Source organism: Camponotus vicinus, unplaced genomic scaffold, assembly GCF_025532165.1.
Source record: "Camponotus vicinus isolate PSW18456_S1 unplaced genomic scaffold, iyCamVici1.0 SCAF_8, whole genome shotgun sequence".
NCBI lineage: Eukaryota > Metazoa > Arthropoda > Insecta > Hymenoptera > Formicidae > Camponotus > Camponotus vicinus.
The window spans coordinates 18,715,424-18,737,858 of NW_028141980.1; the positions used below are offsets into that span (position 1 = coordinate 18,715,424).

General features: G+C 33.7%; 2 protein-coding genes across 7 annotated transcripts; one reads left to right on the forward strand and one right to left on the reverse strand.

The window, feature by feature from the left end:
• The first annotated feature begins 1,045 nt into the window (after positions 1 to 1,045).
• Positions 1,046 to 19,654, forward strand: Pka-r2 (cAMP-dependent protein kinase type II regulatory subunit). 4 transcript variants are annotated; one of them, XM_083106736.1, is made up of 9 exons: positions 3,557 to 3,686; positions 4,393 to 4,663; positions 5,811 to 5,902; positions 9,688 to 9,771; positions 10,431 to 10,537; positions 10,813 to 11,074; positions 11,322 to 11,480; positions 11,590 to 11,692; positions 11,947 to 19,654. In XM_083106736.1, the coding sequence occupies exons 2-9, from the start codon at positions 4,627 to 4,629 to the stop codon at positions 12,075 to 12,077; spliced, it is 975 nt and encodes a 324-aa protein (XP_082962862.1). In that variant the 5' UTR covers positions 3,557 to 3,686; positions 4,393 to 4,626; the 3' UTR covers positions 12,078 to 19,654. The 4 variants fall into 4 exon arrangements, with proteins under 4 accessions (XP_082962859.1, XP_082962862.1, XP_082962860.1 ...); XM_083106734.1 differs by lacking the exon at positions 3,557 to 3,686 and adding an exon at positions 3,694 to 4,305; XM_083106735.1 differs by lacking the exon at positions 3,557 to 3,686 and adding an exon at positions 3,694 to 4,293.
• Positions 17,952 to 22,324, reverse strand: LOC145975968 (transcription elongation factor, mitochondrial). 3 transcript variants are annotated; one of them, XM_083106738.1, is made up of 6 exons: positions 22,069 to 22,324; positions 21,794 to 21,939; positions 21,481 to 21,691; positions 21,222 to 21,368; positions 20,840 to 20,999; positions 17,952 to 20,490 (listed from the first exon to the last, which is right to left on the reverse strand). In XM_083106738.1, the coding sequence occupies exons 1-6, from the start codon at positions 22,174 to 22,176 to the stop codon at positions 20,174 to 20,176; spliced, it is 1,089 nt and encodes a 362-aa protein (XP_082962864.1). In that variant the 5' UTR covers positions 22,177 to 22,324; the 3' UTR covers positions 17,952 to 20,173. The 3 variants fall into 3 exon arrangements, with proteins under 3 accessions (XP_082962864.1, XP_082962863.1, XP_082962865.1); XM_083106737.1 differs by having other exon boundaries at positions 20,828 to 20,999; positions 22,069 to 22,322; XM_083106739.1 differs by having other exon boundaries at positions 20,828 to 20,999; positions 22,166 to 22,317.
• Positions 22,325 to 22,435: the final 111 nt, after the last annotated feature.

A 22,435-nucleotide genomic window follows, 5' to 3' on the forward strand; every position in this document is an offset into this window, starting at 1 on the left:
CATGCTTTTTTTTATTGTACAAATGTGTTATTATGTAGGAAGAAAGATGTTTTAGCATTTATGGGCAATTTGTAATCAAATGTGCTAAAATTATATACTTAATATTATAATAAAAACAATTAATATTCTGCTCGAAGATTTATATTCTACTAGAAGATGTAAATCACGCTTTAGATGATATTAAATTGTAAAAATATTAATGAATGTAATGAGAATAGGCTTACATATATTTAGATCGAGCATAAAAAAAAAGATAATAGAAACCTAGCAACAATTGATAGCATAATTTTAATAATATTAAATAAGTGTACATTAAATCTTAGCTAAACATTTCGACTCAATTCAGATCTTTCAATAGCAAAATGAGAAAACGCAAAATGAAATATAAAGGTAAAAGAAATGCAGCAGTCAAGTTAATCGTAAATAGTGATTAAATATAAATTATAGCCGAGAAAGATAAAACGCAAATGAAAGGTCAAACATGAAAAAAAAATGGAAGCAAATTCAAATTAACAACGCTGTAACTGTGCCGCTGTTAATTTGAATTTACTTCCGTTTCTCACGTTTTAACCTTTCATTTGCATTTTATTTCCCTTGATTATGATTTGTACTGCTTGCGAATAACTCGACTATTACGTTCCTTTTTCTCTTTATATTTCATTTCGCGTTTTCTTATTTTGAAGGAAAAAAGGACCCGAATCGAAATGCTTGATTATAATTTAATATAATTTATTTATCAAATATTTAATATTAATTAATATATGAATTTAATATTAATTAATATATTGATTTAATATTAATAAATTATAAATTTGCTCTATCAATCGCTGGGCTCTTACATATATTCCTTGAGAAATATTAAACAACAATTTTTCTTATATCAAAACACACATTTATACTTTGTTCTTTGCTAAAGGAAAAAAATTTTTGAAAGTGCGATATATTAAGGTGAACATATCGCCACTCGACGCTCGAATCGAACTCGAGGACGGGCGAAATTGAATTCGACTCTCCTGAAACTTCACGCAACTCGCAGCGCTACGCGACGCGAATGTTATCAGTCGCCATCTTAGCGACCGCGATCGGTTCTCTCGTCGGGATACGCGTCGTATGTTCCGCGCGACTGTGCGCAGCGTCGTCTCGGCAGACAGGTAGCCCGCCCCCTCCCTCTCCTCCCGTCGGCGGAGAGTCAGCGCGGCACCGGGAAGCGGCCGGGGAGCTCCGTCGGCGAAGGGCAACGGTTTCGCCGGTGCACGAGAGAGGCCGGTGGCGCGACGACGACGGGAGAGAGCCAGCCAGGCAACAGCGAGAGAGAGGCCGAAGGTAGGCGGTCCCTGGACGTTCCACACCCGACCTCGGCTCGGGACCCGCGCGAGAGAGTCTTCCGCGGGGCACCCGCGACGTGACGTGACATTACGTGACGTGTACAGCTCGCATCGCGCTGCAGCTTGAGAGAGCGAGGCGTTCGGGAGGAGCGGGAGGCTTGATAACGCGCTGCGCGAGGAGCGAATTCGCGGGCAAATAGGACGAGAGGGATATACAGCACTCGCGGCGAGGCTCGGCGAGACCGAACATGAGCTGTCAACGTAACGTCGGCAAGATCACGGTGCCGGACGATCTGCGGGACGTCCTGCTGGAGTTCACCATCAGCTACCTGCTGGAGCAGCCGGGCGACATCATCGACTACGCCGTGGACTTCTTCACGCGGCTACGCGACGCGCGGAGGACGCAGCTGATCCAGACGGACGGCCAGACCTGCACGTCCACGCCGGACGAGTCCGTTGACGAGGGTGAGTCTCGACCAGAGCTCTCTCTCTATCTCGCTCCGTCTCTCTTCTCGTTTTACGCTTCGATCGGCCTTAATCGAATTGAGGGTCCAACATTTGACATTAAAGATTAATTATTGATATTATATAATTATTATATAATTATATTATTGTTATATTATTATTATATTATTATTATTATATTATAATATTATTATTAATATTATTATTATATTATATACTATATATATATATTTTATTATATATATTATATATATTATATTATATATATTATATATATTATTATATTATATTATATTATTATATAATTAAATAGTAAATTAAAAAATATCTCGTGTTGGAAAGAGATTTTTTTTAAGAGCGTAGAAACTTGTCGGAGTTGAAGATCAACTATCGTCGTAACCGATCGAATCTCGATCTTTTTCCAACATACGCGAAGGCGACAGGAATCTGATGATTATAATTCTGGTGTGGAGAGCGATGGATTACAGTTAACTGATTGTAATTAGCGTCAATCGACGTTGGTAAAGTCAAGTCCGAGCTCATCGAGAGCTTGGCTTGAGATCGATATCGGTTATGTTATAAGCTGGTGAACGTAGGGTCGATTCCACCGACGTCGATTGACTCGTTATAGTTGGCGAGATTCGCATTTCATTCTCAAATTACGTATATAATATCGGCGGCTATGACGTGGAATATATATCAATAATTTAGCAGTGAATTGCGTGCAGACAGCGATAGGTAATAATGACACGGAACAATTCGCTATTTATTCCATCCGCGTCGCGTTTCTTTTCCCCCCTGTTTCTCTCGTTGATTGATAAATTTAATAATAAATACCAGACGACAATGTCTTTTTTTTTCTCCTCTAATCAATGGAATATTGTTCTGACAATTAGCACGAATGTTGATTGTCTAGACTTTGACACCGCGTGATATTAATTACGAGTGTTAAGTAGTGACTATAATGCGGACAATTATTTATCGAGAACTAGTGCTAACCGATATTGGATACAAGTGCGATGAATACGTCATGTCGGAACAAACGCGGGGACATTCTCCTTAATAACGATGCGTGATCAAAATACGTGAAAACGCATTTATTCCATGTGCATGTTACGTATATTGCATTTTTATTCGCGTACAGTTTTGATTTGGTTTCCGAGTCCAGTGGATTGCGAGCTAAAAATTTTCTTTTTTTTTTTTTTTAGTCTTGTTTTTTTCTCTCTAATCCGGATATCCGTCTATTTATCTTGGAAACGGTTGCTCTTTTACCTTCCAATTCTTCCCTTTTCTCTCCGAAGGTTAACTCTCAATTTTTTCTCATTTTGAGGAAGAAATCTCTTAAATCACATAGAGAAACTTGATCGAAAGATAAATGTTCTTAAGTTATTATCAGAATCCTCTCGTTGTCAGACGGGATAAAGAAAAATTACCCGATACACTTTTATACAAAAAAAAAAATCTTGTAAAATTTGATGTGTTTTATCATCGAATTTCATATCTCGGCAAACATTGATTAGGTAAATGAAAACAGGCGTTCCCCTCGTCGAATATAGATTCTTCCACAAGTTTATTTTACTTAATCGCTCAAACTTAAAGTCATCCGAGGGATTCGCCAAAATCGCCGAGGATTAACAACTGATGATGCATCTCTTTTAATCGTCGGGCGCATATTTCTCAGTCCTTTTTTCACGGATTGAAGCCGATAATCGATCAGAATCCCTCCAAGCTTCTCTCACGTGGTTTCTAGACACCCCGCCATCTTCCTTCCCCGAATAGCCGAAGATATTATCAGAGTGTCGCGCAGGGTGAGAGAGCAGTCTCTGCCTCGAGACGCGCCCGAGGAATCTCGTCCGTTCTCGAGAGAGAGATACGTACGTGACGCGCGTGAAAACGGTACGTACGGTCGAAGATCCAGATCCGTAACCGTAACGACACCTTGGCTCCGATCCGGCCGAGACCGTCTCTTGCGAGACCTGCGCGCGATTTGGGAAAATCTGGTCAGGCGCTGTCGCGAGGCCAGATTCTCGGATGCGCGGTAGTTTCGACAGTTTCGCCCAACGTTTAACCGGCACAACACGAGCGCGTGCTTCATCCCGTCTCGTGTAACCGGCGCGATTCGGATTTGGATTCCTTTTTTTCTTTTTTTTTTTTTTTAAGGAACGCTCTTCTCGCGTCTTCTTCAACCTCCTCTCTGCGTCTCTCTTTCTTTTTTTTTTTTTAAACGTAAGATCAGTAAAAGATGTGATATCTCGTCACTCGTCTCTCCCCGAGTAAAAAGTAAAGGTACACCTAGGAGAACGTGCCCAGTTATGGGCCCAGCACGCTTCCACTGCGCCACTCTGCTTGTTGTCTCTCCCCGAGATATTTTCACCGGTTGAAGGTCTCTTGAAAATGTTAAAGCACCTCGATTTTCGTTCAATCGGTCGGTCCACTTTTGCGATCGTTATGTAATGTTTTGTACAATACGCTGATGTAGAGCAGGAAGAGACGAGAAACTGTCGTAAGAAATCAAGTAAAATATCTATGGTGTATATTATTGCACGCGATAAGTGTCGCGGAAAATTGTTTATTTCATGCTACACCTCTCGATGTGTTTCAGAGACGTTTATTTCGTCCCGCATCGATATTTCATCCCTGATTATGATAAATTCATGCATGTGAGTCACTTGTAAGCAGATACGGGATATCGTCCCTCCTCCCATCGGGATATACTTGTTTCGTGTCACAAGTGCGAAAAGTGTAAACGTAAAGCGTGTTACCGGGAGAAGGGAAAGTCTCCCTTGTGTTCGCGTGTCTCTCTCTTCTGCGTGTCTTCCTTTCTTCCGCGAGCCAAATGTCGCTCTCCGTCATCGAGCCGCTGGATGATAAAGGTGCGAATACTATTCCACATGTCCCATTATCCAAATAACGTGATGTAGGAACGCAGATAAGAGCCTCTCCGACATTCCACTTCATTTATCTCCGAAGGAAAATAAACGATCAAAACGATTGGCAGAGATTTTTCGCAAATTTTGTAAATTTCACGTCTGTTAAAGAGGCGCAATTTTTTTAATACTTTTTAAATAATTTTAATAATTTTAATAATTATTAATTTTATTAATAATTATTTTATTAATTAATTTTAATAATTTTAATACCTTTAAATAATTTTAATAATTTTTTAAATAATTATTATTAAAGTTACATTATTTTTTTATTGCTTCTCGAGCCTCTTTTTTTTTACTTAATAAAGCCAAAGAGAGAAGAAGCGGAAGAATAAAGAGAAGGACGTAATAAATTTTTGCATTTTCAAAATCGACTCTTTAAAAGGAAAATATCGTAAAAAAATTTATTTACTATTTCTCCAATTTGCCTCTTTCCCATGTCAAATTATAATTATGAATTTATAATACATAAGAAAAACTATAACAGCGAAGAAAAAATATATCTATAATTGAGATGAGAATGAAAAGATGGAATAAAATCTTTCTCGAGAGGACTCTCTTAAAGAAAGATGATACGGTATTTCGTTTTATGTCTTTCATACGAATATAGAGTGTTTTGAAAGACGCGAAAGAATAACATTGATATCGCGAAGTCATTTTATAAGAGAAGAAAAAAAAAATCGATATTTGTGAAAATGTCTCAGCGAGTTTCGCGAAAGTGCATCGAGATCGAAGATGCAAATTTCGCGGTGAACTTACGATAAACTTGGAAAGATACACGATTCCTGCGTGCGACACCACTCAAAATGCTAATGTCGAAACTCTAAATGTTAAAGTCGCAATTTATTCCTCTCTCGTAATTACCGGAGACCGGATTTTGCCGTGGCTGTGAGAACTGAAACGAACGAGCTAACGCGTAACCTTTTGTATTTACATAATTGAGCGGTTGATAATTTTATTTTTCTTTTTTTTTTGCTCTTGTCGGAAACTTTTTTTTCTTCCTTGGAAGCAATTATGTACTGTAAATTATATCCAGTTTAATCGTGATTTAATCTCTATTTAAATTGAAGCATGCGTCTCTTTTGCATTTTAGAGCCACCAGTCGGCCGATTCGCTTCCAGAAGGAAGAGCGTTTTCGCAGAGACGTACAATCCCGAGGAAGACGAGGAAGATGACGGCTTTAAGGTAATGCACTATACCGTTGTTATATTATTTCACGATCTATCGGTCACGTTCTCGATAACGAGACAAACTAATGAGGTACCTTTTGCGAGGATATGATGTCTCGTGTCTGATATCTTTTAAGAAGAAAGACTTTGTGCCAGCAGCTGAATAAAATGATAAAAGTTGATTGAACAACTTATACATCGATATGTATCACGACACACATTTTATCAATAACTGCGTTAATAATTAATAATGAATCTGATTAATTCGTTGACTTGATAGTTGTTTCACAATGGCAGTTTTATCCAAAAACAGCGGCTCTTCCCTCAATAAAAGATATCTCGATATGTTACATATGTCGCCGTATCAAGATCTTGATCAGATACCATAATGCCCGATATATATTCGTTTAGCATTTTGAAATATATATTTTTATGCTTACGGCACGACACTTGAAGCACCTGATTTGCTGAATCGACGAAAACCGATACGCAAAAGTACATCATCTGCGAAACATGTGTCGCTAATAAGAAGCTAATAAGGAATTTATAAAAATTTATAATAATTTATAATAAATTATTATAATAATAATTTACAATAAATTATTTTATGAAAAATTTATAATAATTATAATAATAATTTATAATAAATTATTTTATTAAAAATTCATATATTTATAATAAAATTTATAATAATTTATAAAAAGATTGAAAGAAATAATGAAAATTCAATGAAGGAATAAGTAATTAAAATCAAGATATGTATCTATGTAAATCGTCTACTCGATTTCCTTGTGAACTTAGACAAGGTGAACGTATTTATATTAATTACTTTCCTAGAGAGATAATTTTCAAGAATATCTCGTATGCATTATATCGCATATCGCTCGCTGATATTTCGTCCTGAGACTAGCGTGTCCTCATCTTGGACAGAGGCGGTTTAGGTTTTTTTTCGGTAGCGGCAGAAAATAGTCTCTCGTTACGAAACGTCGTCATACACCGCGCTTACGTGTGTGTATGTGCGTGTGTATGTACGTATATAGTATAGAGGTATATAATATACCGTAGTCTATTAAAGCATCGCGGCATTCCCTCTCTCTCTCTCGCTCTCTGTCTCTCGACCTGCTGCCGCGCGAGTGACGAAACGCGAAGAGAGTTACTTTGCTCGACGATGCGAGGCCGGCGATGTACCTTTGTGACGTCAGGCCGCGTGTTCGATAACCTGGACGGACGTGATTTACATGCACGTACACAGATATATATGTGTCTATCATCGCGTACGTCCATGGATAGCGCGCGCTCGTGAATGAGGGAGAAAGGGATGTATGTGTGTGCGGAGAGTAAGGTTTGTAAGGGTAGCCGCGATAGGTCGGGTTTGACGAGAGAAAGAGAGAGAGAGAATATTTTCACAAAGACAGCCCGGTGAATCCGATTATCGACGTCCCGTGGTGGCTGGTACACGAAGAGGAAAATCGGCGATCTCTCTCCCCTAGGCTGCTGCTAGGCCGACCGATCATATTTTCTCCCTACGTGCTACAACGAGATCAGGACAACAGATAGAAGAAACTGGGGCACTTGCGTCTTTTTAAAAAGACTACGATGTGAAACTCTAGGAAATTGCTACGCAACCTTCTTGACTGCGTCTTACTCGTGCACATCAGGCTCCTATACGTGGATATTCTTCGACCAGGAGGATTTGAAATCGAGGAGAAGATCGAGGCACATTGATTTGAATTTTTGAAAGAGGAAATTTAGAGAACTGAATAAATGACAAATTTACATTTTTCAAGAAGTTAATTGCTTCAAAATTCTGATGAAATCTTCGTTCGAAGCTCGATTGTAAGGAACGTTGCCGAAAAAACGGCGATTTCTCTCGACAATTCCATCGGAGAGAAAAATCGATTTGAAATTCCGGCCGAAGAATCTTTGGTTGAAATACAACGGGACCCTGGTACGTGTTCGAAAAGATAATGCACCGAATGTGTGCGACGAAATAACAGCTTTAGGCCGATATTACATTTGTCGTAAACAAATTTTTTAAGCACATTGATTGGCTGCGGGATAATAACTTTTTGAATCTTTAGAAACTTTCTATCCCGCAGCCAATCAATGTGCTTAAAAAATTTGTCGGACGACAAATGTAATATTAGCCTTACAGGTGGCAAAGTCGACCAAACGGCTGATCGGCCTCCACCAAGTCTAATCATGTGCGATACATACCGTACTCGACCGCACAATGCTCGCAGATGGGATATGTCAGTAATAGGAACAAGGAGATGGAGATACAGAGAGAGAGAGAGAGAGAGAGAGAGAGGAGGGGAGAGAATAACGGTTCCCTGCAAAATTGATCGTTTTTGTGTGCAACAATTGCGGCGATAACGAAACAAAGAACTCGCTCGCTTGTGGAGAGACTGATTATCGCGTCGTTTACTTTTGTAAATGAGAAGCGAAGTTGACGCGGCACAAGGCTGATGTTACGTTTGTCGTACGACAAATTTTTTTGTCGTATTTTGATGAGCTACAAAATAAAAAATTTCTAGAGATTCAGGAATTTTTTATTCTGCGATCAATCAATGTGTTTAAAAAATTTATCGTACAACAAACGTAACATCGCTCTAAATCGCTATTGCGAAGAAAATAAAATGCGCGAGGTTTTAAAAGTAATTAATTTCAATATAGAAGCTATAAAAAAAACAAGAATAAAGTTTTTAGGTGTAAACGAATGATACGACGTAATATTTTCAATGACTTCAGAATAAAAAGCGAATAAGTAACTCTCCTGAAAAATGGAACCTTTTAACTAAAGTGCTGTTCTCCTACGCACAGAAAATTTATAGTGATTATAGCGATTATATATATCTCGCTCTAAATTTTAAAGTAAATAGACTACAAGCACATAAATATTAAAGCGTGTACACAAAGATATTAAAATTTTGAACTTTATGTCGTTCTTGTATTTAATATTCGTGATGTACATACAATATTCATAATATGCGATCTTTATATGCATAATTTTGTAATGTGTTTAGCAGTTTACAAGAAATTAATGCGAAAATTTCGTCGCGTGTGTCTTATGCAATTTACATGATTTTTCGGTTGCCAATAATTTCATTAAAGATTTAATATAAAACTGCATATATCGCTCGACAATCCTTCAAATTTGAAAAAAAATATGATGTATTTATTATCTTTGAAGTAATATTGAGTGGAGAGCGTGGGAGATGTCAAAGTTCACTATACCAAGTCTAATGTAAAGAGCAATATCTCTAGAGTTAAAATATCGAATTTGTTCACGTTGCGGTTTTTAGAGAGAATTGCACTTTCTCAATTGCTCTCCCTCTTTCTCTGTCATAAAATCTTATAAAATAGTTTCTAAAGCTTAAGAATTACTCAAAGGATAGAAAACGTGGAATGTTGAATTAAACGAATATATTGACACAGCAAATAATATAATTATAAATTAATACAATAAATATATAAATATATTAATATATAAATATATTTACTAAATAATAATTTATGTTTTTTTTTCTAGTAAATAAATTCATCAAATAGTCTTTGAGAAAGAGAACATTTTGTACAAGTTTTATTGATAGATTTACCATATATGTGTTATATTGAAGTACGATTTCTCATTATCGGTTAAGAGAAAAAAAATCGTAGTAATAAATCTTAGTAATAAATCACGTAAGAAAGATAGAAAAGAAAAATGTTTCTCGATGGTACTGGTACAATAGTGGATTTAGTAGATTCGCTTTTTATCTTAGCTTAACTTTGCTTTCATATCCGGTTCATTGATTTCAGATGGTCCATCCAAAGAGCGATGAGCAACGACAAAGGCTCAGCGAGAGCGTCAAGAACATACTTCTGTTTCGCGCTCTAGACGAGGCAAGTTAAACATCTGCGCTTTCATAAGCCGTGATCGTAAACAGGAATAGATATAAGCGGCTCGGATATTCGCGCCAGCTCGGCGAAATACCAAGAAATCCACGAATAATCTCTTATTAGGAGCAATTGGTTTTGCCGACGAGAGACGACTCGCACATAGTGTGGGATAATTATTCCTTTCATCAGCGACCTGCTCGAGCCAAATAAAATAGTATCGCGGTCGTCACTTGATTATTAGATTAATATTAAATGTGTTACACGAGATATATCTTTATTTAATCCCAATATATATTTCATTTTAATGTAATATTTAATGCGATTATTTTATATATATTCAAACCTGAATTGTGTCGAGTTCTATTCGATATCGCATGTAAAAAGTTGCGAGAAAGATTATTATTATTTATCTAAAAAATTTTCGCCAAGAAAAATCAATTTCATATCATTTAAGAATCGATCAACCAAGTTTTATTGAGCTAAATACGTCGTAAAAACTTTCGCAATATGTATATATAAATGCTCTTATGCAGAGGCACATGTATATTATTGCGCTAATCAAGTCCGTAATTGCAATTTTAAAACCGATATATTTTAAATTCCGGACGTTAATATCGCTCTAAAGTGTATTTATACGTGTATAATAAAAATTACTTTTGCAGGAACAAATGGCGGACGTACTTGACGCGATGTTCGAAAAAACCGTTCAACCGGGAGAATTTATTATCCGACAGGGCGACGATGGTGATAACTTTTATGTGATCGAGAGGTATAATACTTTTTCTTTATATATTACAGTTAACGTATCGATAGGCTTCTCCCTTCAGCGAGAAACTCCAATGAACCAAGATGAGATGCACACAGTCGATCGCGGTGCTTTTACTTGGAGCTGAAAATATTCGAGAGAACAATCGTTCAATCGATAATTTTATTATTTATATAATTGTTCGTAATTATCGTAATTTCAAATTATTCAAGCAAAACGAAAATTTCGAATAATTCTTCCTTTCATTTCCGATCGTCTCTAACTGTTTCGTGTTTCAGGGGAAAATTCGACGTTTACGTGAAAGATCCTGCCACGGCGACGGATAATCGTATTCACACTTATGATAATCGCGGCGCTTTCGGAGAACTAGCCCTTCTGTACAATATGCCCAGAGCGGCCACCGTCAAAGCCATCACGCTCGGCACTCTCTGGGCTATGGACAGACAGACCTTCCGACGCATTCTCCTTAAATCCGCGTACAGGAAGCGTAAAATGTACGAGACTCTTATTGATAAAGTGCCGATGTTGAAATCTCTCGAGGCAAGTATTCTTACGCAGCTTTTCTCCAATCGCCTTTTTTTTTTTATCGATTATGTTTGCGCTGTAAAATCTTAAATAACTCGAGTTTTTTTCATATTTCGAGGTTAAATATAATTATAAATTACTACGTGTTCTCCTTCTATTCCTTTTTCTATTTTAATCAAACGAGATTGAAATGCAAAACGAAAAAGTAATGTTTGAAATGCTAATTCTTATGCGATATTAAATGTGAAAATTCTTCTTTCAGGCTTACGAACGTATGAATTTAGCGGATGCCCTTGTACCGAAACAATATTCCGCCGGCGAGCAGATAATCAGGCAGGGTGATACCGCAGACGGGATGTACTTTGTCGAGGACGGCGTCGTCAGGATTACTATACTCGGCGAGAACGGCCGTGAAATTGAGGTGCGCATTTATATTACACGTTAATTTAATTCCCCGCGAAACGATCCGATTACGACTACGAGCGCCAAGAAAATTCCTTACTTAACCCAGTACCTTTAATATTGCGTAGATTAATCGTGTTCCGGCTGGCGGTTATTTAGGCGAGTTGGCACTCGTGACGCATAAACCACGCGCCGCTTCGGCCTACGCTGTAGGGGACATTAAACTGGCATGTAAGTCTATTTCGTTACGCCCACTTTCAAATTGATAGGTAATCAATAATATTGTGTCAATTACGAATATTGATATTTACAGTAATATTGTTATATCGGAGGGGAAGTATATATCGCAATATTTCTGCATTTAACATTATTTAAAAATTTTCTCTATTTATGTCAAATTTTTAATCAGTTTTTCAATCAACTCACGCAAATAATAATTTCGTTCTTGTCTAAAGTGATTATTTAATTTATTCAAATCATTACAGTTTTGGACGTTGAAGCTTTCGAGCGTTTGCTCGGCCCGTGTATGGAACTTATGAAACGTAATATTGACGATTACGAAGATCAGCTAGTCAAAATATTCGGCAGCAAAGCCAACATTTCCGACATTCGATGAACTGTCTCCGGCAGAGACACGTTGCCGCGCTGCTGTACTAAAGGACGCGACACTTTCGTACAGTATATAATGTATAACGTGCACAAAAGAGAACTTGTACCACCTACTTTTGAATCTCATCCCGCGTATTTCGAGTATCGTCTCGAGATCAACTGTTTGGTATGACTGTTCATTTTAGACGTACCGATTAAGATTCGTCGACGATAGTTACCAAGTTTATACCTACGACACACATTGAACAAAACTATAGGCTGCTCGATACTATGTATAAAACAATAACAGTGGTATTTAATAATTATCCTCTAAGACTGTACTAGATCAAAAAGAGAGTACGTTAGTGCATTATATCACGCGCTCGATCGTTTGTGAAATGAGTATCTCCATTTATTATAGTCTCAGATTGGATTATAATACTTCGAGATCTAGGACAGCATTATTAGTATATATTGTTATATAATATTCATATCCCTAAAATGACTTAACAATTTATCTCGATGTATTCAATCTATGCATACATAATTCGCGTATATTCCCTTGCATCATGTATTTTTTAAACAAATCGGCAGCTACGTTTAAGCCAGCAGGAGTCTAAAATATTCGAAATTGAATGCTCTTCTAACATATTCTTCTTTTTCTCTCTGGCAAAGATGGATTACAAGAGAAATGATCATATTAATGATCTTGTGGTGATACAAATCTTACAAAGTTTCTATGAGATATCTACGTATGCATATCACTCCTTTTCGAAGATAATGAAAGTAACATTGCCACTATTAAACTAAATAAAAATAATATCCTTTGATACATCTATTTAATAACATAATATCTTAATAAAAAATATCAGATTAGACAATCAAGATTCTATCTATAATTTCCAACGAGTATCAACATGCATTCTTTTTGTGAATAAATACGCACATATATACACAAACAAACATCGCACATAAACGCACACATTGCAGTAAAATCATTTTTAAGCACATTCAATCCATAATATTATTTTTATTTTCTTTTCTACAAATTTATGAGTTTTATGAATTGCATTATTATATTATTTTATATTGAAAACAAAATATTTAAAATTTATTGCATTTTTATAAGTAATTATTTATGATTAAATTAGTACAGTATATCAGATTAATAGTTTTCTACTCGAGAAAATACCAATTATTTTTAAATTGCAAAATAATTGTTTAAAAATGAAAAAGAAAACACGCATTAATTACGTCTGACATTTTTATAGTTTTTAAGATCTCAATAATACTACAGGGATATAAGAAATCGGTAAAAAGGGTACTGGTTTATATCCGCTTTTTTACGGATAAAGATTAATAAACGCCAGAATCTTTTAAACGCATTCTATTTCGGATATAAAGCACTCTCACAAAATGCATAGGAAGACTAGCGAGCCTTAAGATTGATTTAAATGCGCGGATATTGCAAAGCAAATATATATTTGAGCATGCGTATGAAATAATACATTCTCTTTTACAATAACACAGATGTAAATGCAAAATAAGGGAGAAAAGGGATAAGATTCTTCTTGCTTTGTTCTTACACATATTATAGCGTAAGTGCCATCATTCGCTAAAGATTATGTGAATTTTGGTGTGAAGAAGATAACCGCGCATTTAAGCCAAGCGTTAAATTCAATGTGTTTTGCCGATAAAAATCATGGTAACTCGAAGATCTATGAGAATCCGTCAATTTATTTTTATTACGTGTGTATGATATACACGTTATACATGTATGATATACGTCTATCATCGTGATAAGAGTCCAGTCGTAAACCGATTCGATTATTGTACGAACAGAAGTTGCGAATGCTAGTCACTTTTTTAATGATCGTGGTATCGTCACCCATTCTTCTTGTGACAATTACGCTCGGTCAAGAAAAATAGAAAAAAGAAAAGATACGTCTTATTATAGTAAATCGTACATTTACTACATGACTGAGAAACTCGATGAAGCGACAGAGCTTTTTAAATAATATCACAATCGTGTGAGGGAGAAAGGGAGACTAGTATGAGGGTGAAATAGAAAGAAGATAGCATAGGAATTGTTAATAACAATTGTGTTACTCTTTGTTTGTTTGTGGCACTTATGATATCTTGCACTTATAATTCTTTTTTCTTTTCATGTGTACGAACACTTTTCTTAAAAACAGTTTGAGAATCATTCTGAAGAGAATAGTTAAACAAATTAAATAAATTGACTCGATGTCAATAAACTGGGAAAAATTTACACTTTAAAACACGTTAGCAATTAAAGATTTTTTTCTTTGCAATGTCAACATCTTTAGTCTTCCACTGTATCTCCAGGCTGTGATATTATTTTCGACTGAGTATTTCATTCCCTTTCTTGTAGTTTTTCCTACAAGAAGAATAAAAGAATATTGTAATTGTTATCAAATTCGTGATACATTAAACTGATAAATTTATTTTAAATGACTAAATCAACGTATCTTGTATATGTAAGTGCAACAGAGAGTTCAATGGATTAACAAAAGTGACTTGATTATTATTGGATAAGAGGAACTCTAGACGTATCGCAAAAGAAAAACAAAAAAATAATTCGCACATTGAATAAACTTGATACGCATAAGTACTTACTTGTGTTAGCTTACATTCGATAAATTAAATGTAAAGCATTAAAAGTTAGAAAATCTGTCCAATTCACATTATGCTGTATGTATCTATCATGTGATTTGTCTTATATGTTGCGTGTTGTCTCTCATGTGCGAGTATGGATGTGAATATGCGTGTGTGACGATCGAGCCAGTAATTTGTTAATTTATGTTGCTATTATATTGATAGTTTACACTCTCCGATAGTTGTTAAATCATGTTATCGTCATTAATGCAATATATCGAAATATGTCCTATGGATAAATATTGTAACAGTAGTATATGCCTTACTGTGCCGTACATTGGATCTTTGCCTTTTTACATTTAAAGAGGGGAAGATCCATGAAGAACCGAAGATTATAGATTTCGTTATATATCCGCGATTTACACTGCTGGATAAAACGTCTTACTAAACTTTGTGTAAATATTTATAAGAATTTTATTTATAATTTTAGCCACAAATCCATTATTTTCATTTAAATTAAAAATCACTTACATTATTTTATTTTATTTTTTTTATTAGTTTATAATCAGTACATATGAATTAGTTTGGTATGTATGTAATAATAATTTATATATCAAGAAATTTTTCAATATTTTTTAATATTAATAAACCAGCAGTTTATTAGTTATTCACATGTGTTACATCCAGCAATGGGCATTTTCAATTTTCCACACATCTTCAAACAATTAAATCAATATGGAATTTTGAATTATTTCGAATATTATTGAAAATTTAGAAATTTTGATTATCTTGAAGAATTTTCTCTAGTTTAAATAAAATTTTTGAAATTCTAATTTTAAAAAGTCTGGAAATTCTTGGATATTGAATGATACATGAATTATGTATCAATGTTTGAAACAAGCATATTTTTTTTATTGCAAGTATTATGAATTATTTTAATTAAATTATCATAATTATTATCATAAAAAAATATTGTGCAGAGAGTCTTATTATAGATCTCAAATTTGAATAATATTTGTATGTAGTATCCATTTACAATTTTTAACAAACATATGAATATTTCAAAAAACTTCTTAAACGAGACCTTCATAGTTACCATTCATCATTTAAAAAGTTTTTAATTTTAAATAATATTTGAAATAATTCTCAAAACTCTCTTTCTTTGTGTGTTTGCAATAATTGAAACGCTTGTCTCAGCCCATCGCTATATTGCAATTCTAGTCCAAGGTGACATAATAAAAAAGTGTTTCCAATCAAGTAGCGTATATCGAAAATCAGAGAGAGTTGATGAATTGATCGCGGTAACAATATTCATAACTGGTTAATTACTGTGCCAGTAATGCTTATTTCTTTTACACGTTTAATTTAAGTTTTTTCCCGTATGTACAACGATATTTCCTTCAATATGTTTGATTTATTAAATGTAATGTTAGCAATTATGTATGTGTATTATCAATGTTATTGTGCACATAATGCAATGCACTTTGCATCGGACCAATTTTAAAGAGCAATTGAGCTTGCGATTATTTTTTCTTTTTTTACTCTAATATTCTTTCTTTTATGATATAGCTCTAGCGTATATTATAAATTCTTCCCTAATGTATACCTCTTATACGAGTTCTAAAATGTTACGTTCTAATAACTTTACTGCATCTGTCGCGCGTATGAGTCTAAAAATGATAATTTTTTTAAACATTATTTTCTCGAATGCGTCTATGGCAGATAACTTTATATGAACTTAATCAATTTAATCCTAAACGTGACTCGAGAAAAATCTGACAAAGTAATTCTTCAAATAATTCTCAAGTCACATGCTTTAATGCACACTAAGAGAAGCAATACGAGTCCCAAACTCGATTGCGTGCCGACAATCGTCCGGTGTCATCGTCTGAGAATGCTTGTATGATTGAAAGTATCTTATGGTAGTCATATACTTTATTTCCTTTTTTAGAATAATCTCTCGTCATCTTGTTAAAATATTGACACTTTCTTCGTTTTTTATTCATATACTGCACTTTTCTCCCACACTTAAATTCCGATAATATTAGTATTTCACTGTGAAAGAGAAATATATATATCTCTAAATTTCTTCAAAAATGACATAATTTATCATATCATGGACATGTTATGTGCAGTTAGAACAAAAGAAAGAAAGAAGAGTATGCAGTTACGGGAAATTGGGACGTTCGAGAGCCCAGAAGTCTCTTTTCGTTGAGAGTTTCCGTTTTATGTCCGATTTTCCATTATATTATTCCAACCAAAGCATGCTAAAGAGAAATCTCTCTGATTGTGTTGTAAATGTTGAATAAATTTAGAATATATAATTAGTCTTATAAAGTGTATGTATACATATGTTGCTCGAAATGTACTATACATATATAGCGAATATAACATCAGAATAGTCTTTTTGTGTTCCGTTAGTGATGTAAGGAAAAGTCGATCTTGTTTTCGGTTAAATTATATGTATCGTTTAAAACGAACAGTAAAATTGTAAAGTATATCCTATACTTTGTAATCCGTTCGATCACTTATACCCATCTGATGTGTCAAAGATTCTTATGCCTTCAGAAAAGAGAAACGACAAAAGAGAGATCCGCTCACATGCGTAGCCTTCTTTTTAAATGTGAAATAATCAGAGTATAATTGTTTTGCGCAACAAAATTTTCTAGCTTTTTTTTATCGAACATGCGGATCCATTATTATCCAAAATTTCTTGTATCTTACATTGTCGAATAGTATCATTTGAGATGCGGCCCTTCCCCGAACTGTATATTTAAACTGAATAGATTTTATACATATGCATGCAATAGGAACATTTCTAGTTATGACAGAGTGTTGTAAATGATACGAATTAGTACGTACTTAATGCCCCTCGTTTCGTATTGTGTTATAGTATTGTACAATGAAATATGCACATATATATAGGGTGATTTCCATATAGATGGGATATAGACCGATACTACTATCCCTTGTGAAAAAAAGATGAACATTTTTTTTCTTTTGGCAAAAAAATTTGCGGATTATTCCGTTTATATGGGATATTCTATGTGTGCGTATAGTATAATGTATACAATTGTTAAGGTATATAGTGTAATATATCTTTTATATACATATATGTATATAAAAGATACATATACACACATATACATATATATATATATATAAAATCAGTATATATGTCGACACTCGTTTCCAGCTGGTCTGATCGGGTATCATTCTAATAATTATATAAATTGCGTTAAAAATCTGGCGGCGATGCGATTCAAAATAATCGAGAGCTGAATGCAATGCAGACGGATCGGATTTATTGTACGATACACTGCAGATGTATGTCCATATATGATTTGTTAATATATCGAGAGGTAAATAGATTTTACTAAAGATTTTCTGTATGCTCTGTGAATGCAGCACAAGTTTATCTTACGTACAACGTACATACAATACATAGATATAATCCGGAGATATATATAATCGAAGGACGAAGGGTAAATTAAACGGAGTACTTGCGCACGCTTTGTAATATAAATCTGTAAGATGCGCGATCACATGTCGTCCATGCGTCTCTTTTTCTCTCTCCTTTTTTTTTAATGATATAAAATTCATTTATATGAAATAAATCTTTCGCCGCAGAAATGCAATACTGGTAATAATCATGCGTTATAGGAGCAAGAGAGCAATCGATAATTAAAAATTAGAGATAGACGTGCTCACTTTTATATGCCTGGAATTTAACGATACTTAACAATTAATTATGTTCCTCTTTCAAGATAGATTATTTCTGATCGTCACACATTGATTTGCGTGCAAGTGTCTTGGCAAACAGATATATTCTCATCTATAATTATCCTAATCACTCGTTAGAATCAATGAATGGAATTTTATTTAGAAAATCTTAATTTAAACAATTATTAATTAGCTAATTTTTTCTTACAAATATTCTATAACTAAATATATTTTCCGTAACATTTCATTTTCTGCTCAAGAAGGGATTGAAAAAAAGTCGGAGATAAATTTCTGTGCGGCAAATGCATATCTCTTACATGTGCAATGACACATTGATTTTTGCTAGCCATATCGAAAAGTCAGGATTAATCGAATAATCTTGTTCATATATATATATATATATATATATATATATATATATATATATATATATATATAGCTGATGTAATTATTATTCATTTTCTCATACCGGATGTCGTAGAAAATTGGACACTGTTTTAAAAGCAGTAGGGTGCTTATCAGAGCAAGAAGTCTCTCCTAAATTAGGTCATGTTACAATTCTATGTACGGTCATCCTCGTGTAATCTATTATTCATGTATATATATCTCAGGTCTCATGATTTATTCAGCTTTAAACAGCTTCCATTCTTTCTGCGATACCCTTTCGTGGACACGTCTCGTCGCGTATAAGCTTAACTCGGATACGTGCATGTACGTATTTTCGTGATGGAGCCTAAGCGCGGTTGTAAACCGAAGTCAAGTCTCAGATACGTAGAATGAAAAATAAAGATTTGGTGTGTTTCCCTTTACGCTTGATCACCATTTTCGTATACAAGCTCTTCTTTTTTACACACATTAATCACTGTTCAATTAAGCAGCGGCGTTTAAATGTCCCCCGTAACTGTATCTCACGAGTCGTAATTCGAGCATCGTGTATTTCAAGTACGAAAAGAATTTTGTACAAAATGTACAGAATGTATGAAGATGTATATTCACTTCATCAAGAAGCTTCTCGTATGAAATCTACGAGGCAGCCACCGCTCATCGTCTTGCTCTCGTATACTCGCTCCATCGTTTTGCGAACATCGCTCGGATAATTCTATTTTTGTCGCAAATGCCGTGCGATATGCTATACAAAATCTCACATAAAATAAACCGATGCGAGTTTGTATCCGAGCAGCGAGCAACAATAAACACATGGTATAAATAGATAGCATAATAAAACGTGAGGATATAATAAATGAATGGACCTGTATAAAAAGATATCTATCGTATTTTGTCATTATTGTTGGTAATTCTCCCAGGTTTACGCGCACTCTCAATTCTCTCTCACAATTTCATAAATAATTTTATATAATTATTTTCATGAAATACAACATTTTCGCGAGTGAATCGACTATTACGAGAATTGCCAATTCTTTTTATTATTTAGGAAACTCTATTAAAATTTCAGAATTAGATAATCTTACACATATTGAAATTTACAAATATATACATATTCTTTTTTAAGAAGATCCTTTTGTGTTATCTATTTATATTTGTATCAAACGTACATATTGGACAATTTGAAGCGTCAAGACAATGTGTCTTTCTTGATTATAAAGATACAAATTTAACTGATAACTTCAGATTTATCTTTCCTTCTAAAATTGAAATTTACAAAAAAATTTTCTTTATTAGCTCTGTTAACGATTATATATAATATCAACTTACAAAATAAATTCATCGATAATATTAATAATTCTCTTCTTGATATTATTAGGTAACAATAAGTAATGGACTTTATATATCACTACGAAGGATCATATCAGTTCTTTGATGTACAACCAATTCCAGAAAAGCTAATGCTATCAATAAAGACCAACTAATTTGCTCTTGATAGATAGGAGTTTGCGCGTTGTACATATTTTTTAATTCTTTATTTATTAATACGCTCGGCAAGCGTTCTTTAGTTTTCTTTAGTCCATCGCTTTCTTGCAGTAGTTTGTCCATCATATATTTTGTAGCTATATTTTCGTTACCAATTACGAGTCCATAGATTTTTGGTAAAATACGCTTGCGCAATATAAAGATGTTATTTGTTATAAATTCCATGCTATCTGAAAAGTAACAATATTTTTATCTTTCTTTTGAAATATATAACAAATGTTGCTAATACTAGAACGATAAAAGCGATTATTTTTTTTTATTCAATCATAGCTGCAACTTTTTCATTTATTTTAAGAATAATCGATCTCATTAATCAATAAATTTATATTTTAAAAAATCATGATTAATGTAAATTAAAAAAAAAAGAAATTCATATTTCTATTCATATTATTATTCTCTAATTGATTCTTTTGTTTTGAAAACAATTTCTTTTCTTTCTTCAATAACTATCATGAATTTTAATCGTTCTAGTATTAATATAACTGTTTGTGAAGTGAATTTTCATACTGTTAAATTTACTATTTGATGTTGACAAGTATGATAGAATAATAGCGTTTATCACAGATTCTTGTACATAAGCCTGATAAACCGATTGGACCTTATGATAGCCCATGTTACCAACAATCTCCTGCAGTACATATCGATCAGCCTTTGGTAAATTTTCAGCTATTGGTAATGTCTAAAAAGATAAAAATATTTCAATATTTAAAATATTTTATTAAACATTTAAAAATATTTAATGAAAATAGTTGTTAACTCCAAATATTCATTCTATAATTGATAATCAATTCGAAATCCTAAAACAGGCTTTTTATCTAGGTTTATAATACATAATAGAAAACTTAAAAAAACATAGAAATTATAATTATACAAGAAAAATATAATTGTTTGTGGTACTTACTATTTGAAGTAAAGAATGAATGTTCCCTTTTAATTTATTTTGTGGAAAACACTTGTAGCTCCATTGTAATACTTCGCAATCGCGATTTAACAAAGACCAACTTATCATATCTGGCCCTATGTATATGCCTAATACTGTATGAACATCCTGCAATATTTCATATAGATAGAATTAATTACACAGGGATAAGAGAAAAAAGCTATTAATAATATATATAATGCAATATTTCAACTTAAAAATTAAGTTTGATTTCTTATACCTTCTGGTCGTTAGTTTTTGGTGTTAGAATTAAGCCTCGTGTAATTTTCTTAGGCGTTCTTTTTTTGCCATATATGATCGACTTGTAGAACTTGTGTAGACAGTTGTTATTTATACCTTTAACTTGTAATAAATCTTCCAATGAGTTATATGGTCCATTATTTGCACGATGGCATTCTAAATTCTCTGCACGTTTCTTAGTAATGGAATACCTTAGTATAAGTATAATTTCAACGATAAAGAATATAATAAAAAATTCAACGTTATGTGTATAAAATAGAAAATTTTTTTATACAAATAATTAACTCTCTTACTGAAGTAGGTCTTCTATGCTTTTGGAATTTATTACTTGGAGTATTTTCTTCTTATCTTCTACAGAGAGGGAATCTAAATTCATAGTATCAGTACACATACTATTTATTTTAAAAGTAATTGCGCCTGATTTCCAATGTTTGTACATCTGCAGATCAAGATATAAAAAATAAAGAGAATATTAAATTTCGGGAAAGACAATTATTTATATAAAAGTTATTAACCTCTATAATATATTGTATTCTCTTTCTCTCATCATACAATGCATAAAATTTACCTGCGCTTTTTGAGTCTTAATAAATAATCGCCTTAGCATCATATTCCACATATTTTCTTTATTATAACAAATTATATATGCATATAAGAACACATACCGGTCAATCATACATTATTATTATGCTCGATTGGCGCGTCGTAAAATATATTAGTTATATATTCAGATATATTAATTATCAATATGTAATTTCTGACAATTTGTATTTTTTTAATGCATTACAAGTAAATATTTATGTAGAAAAATTATAAAAATGCGTTCTTTTTAACAAAAGAGGAAAAATATTTCTTTATATTGATTGGTCAATCGAACAATTCATCAAACGTATCGATTGGCTGCTACATAGAGAATATCTAGAGTTTCGAAAATG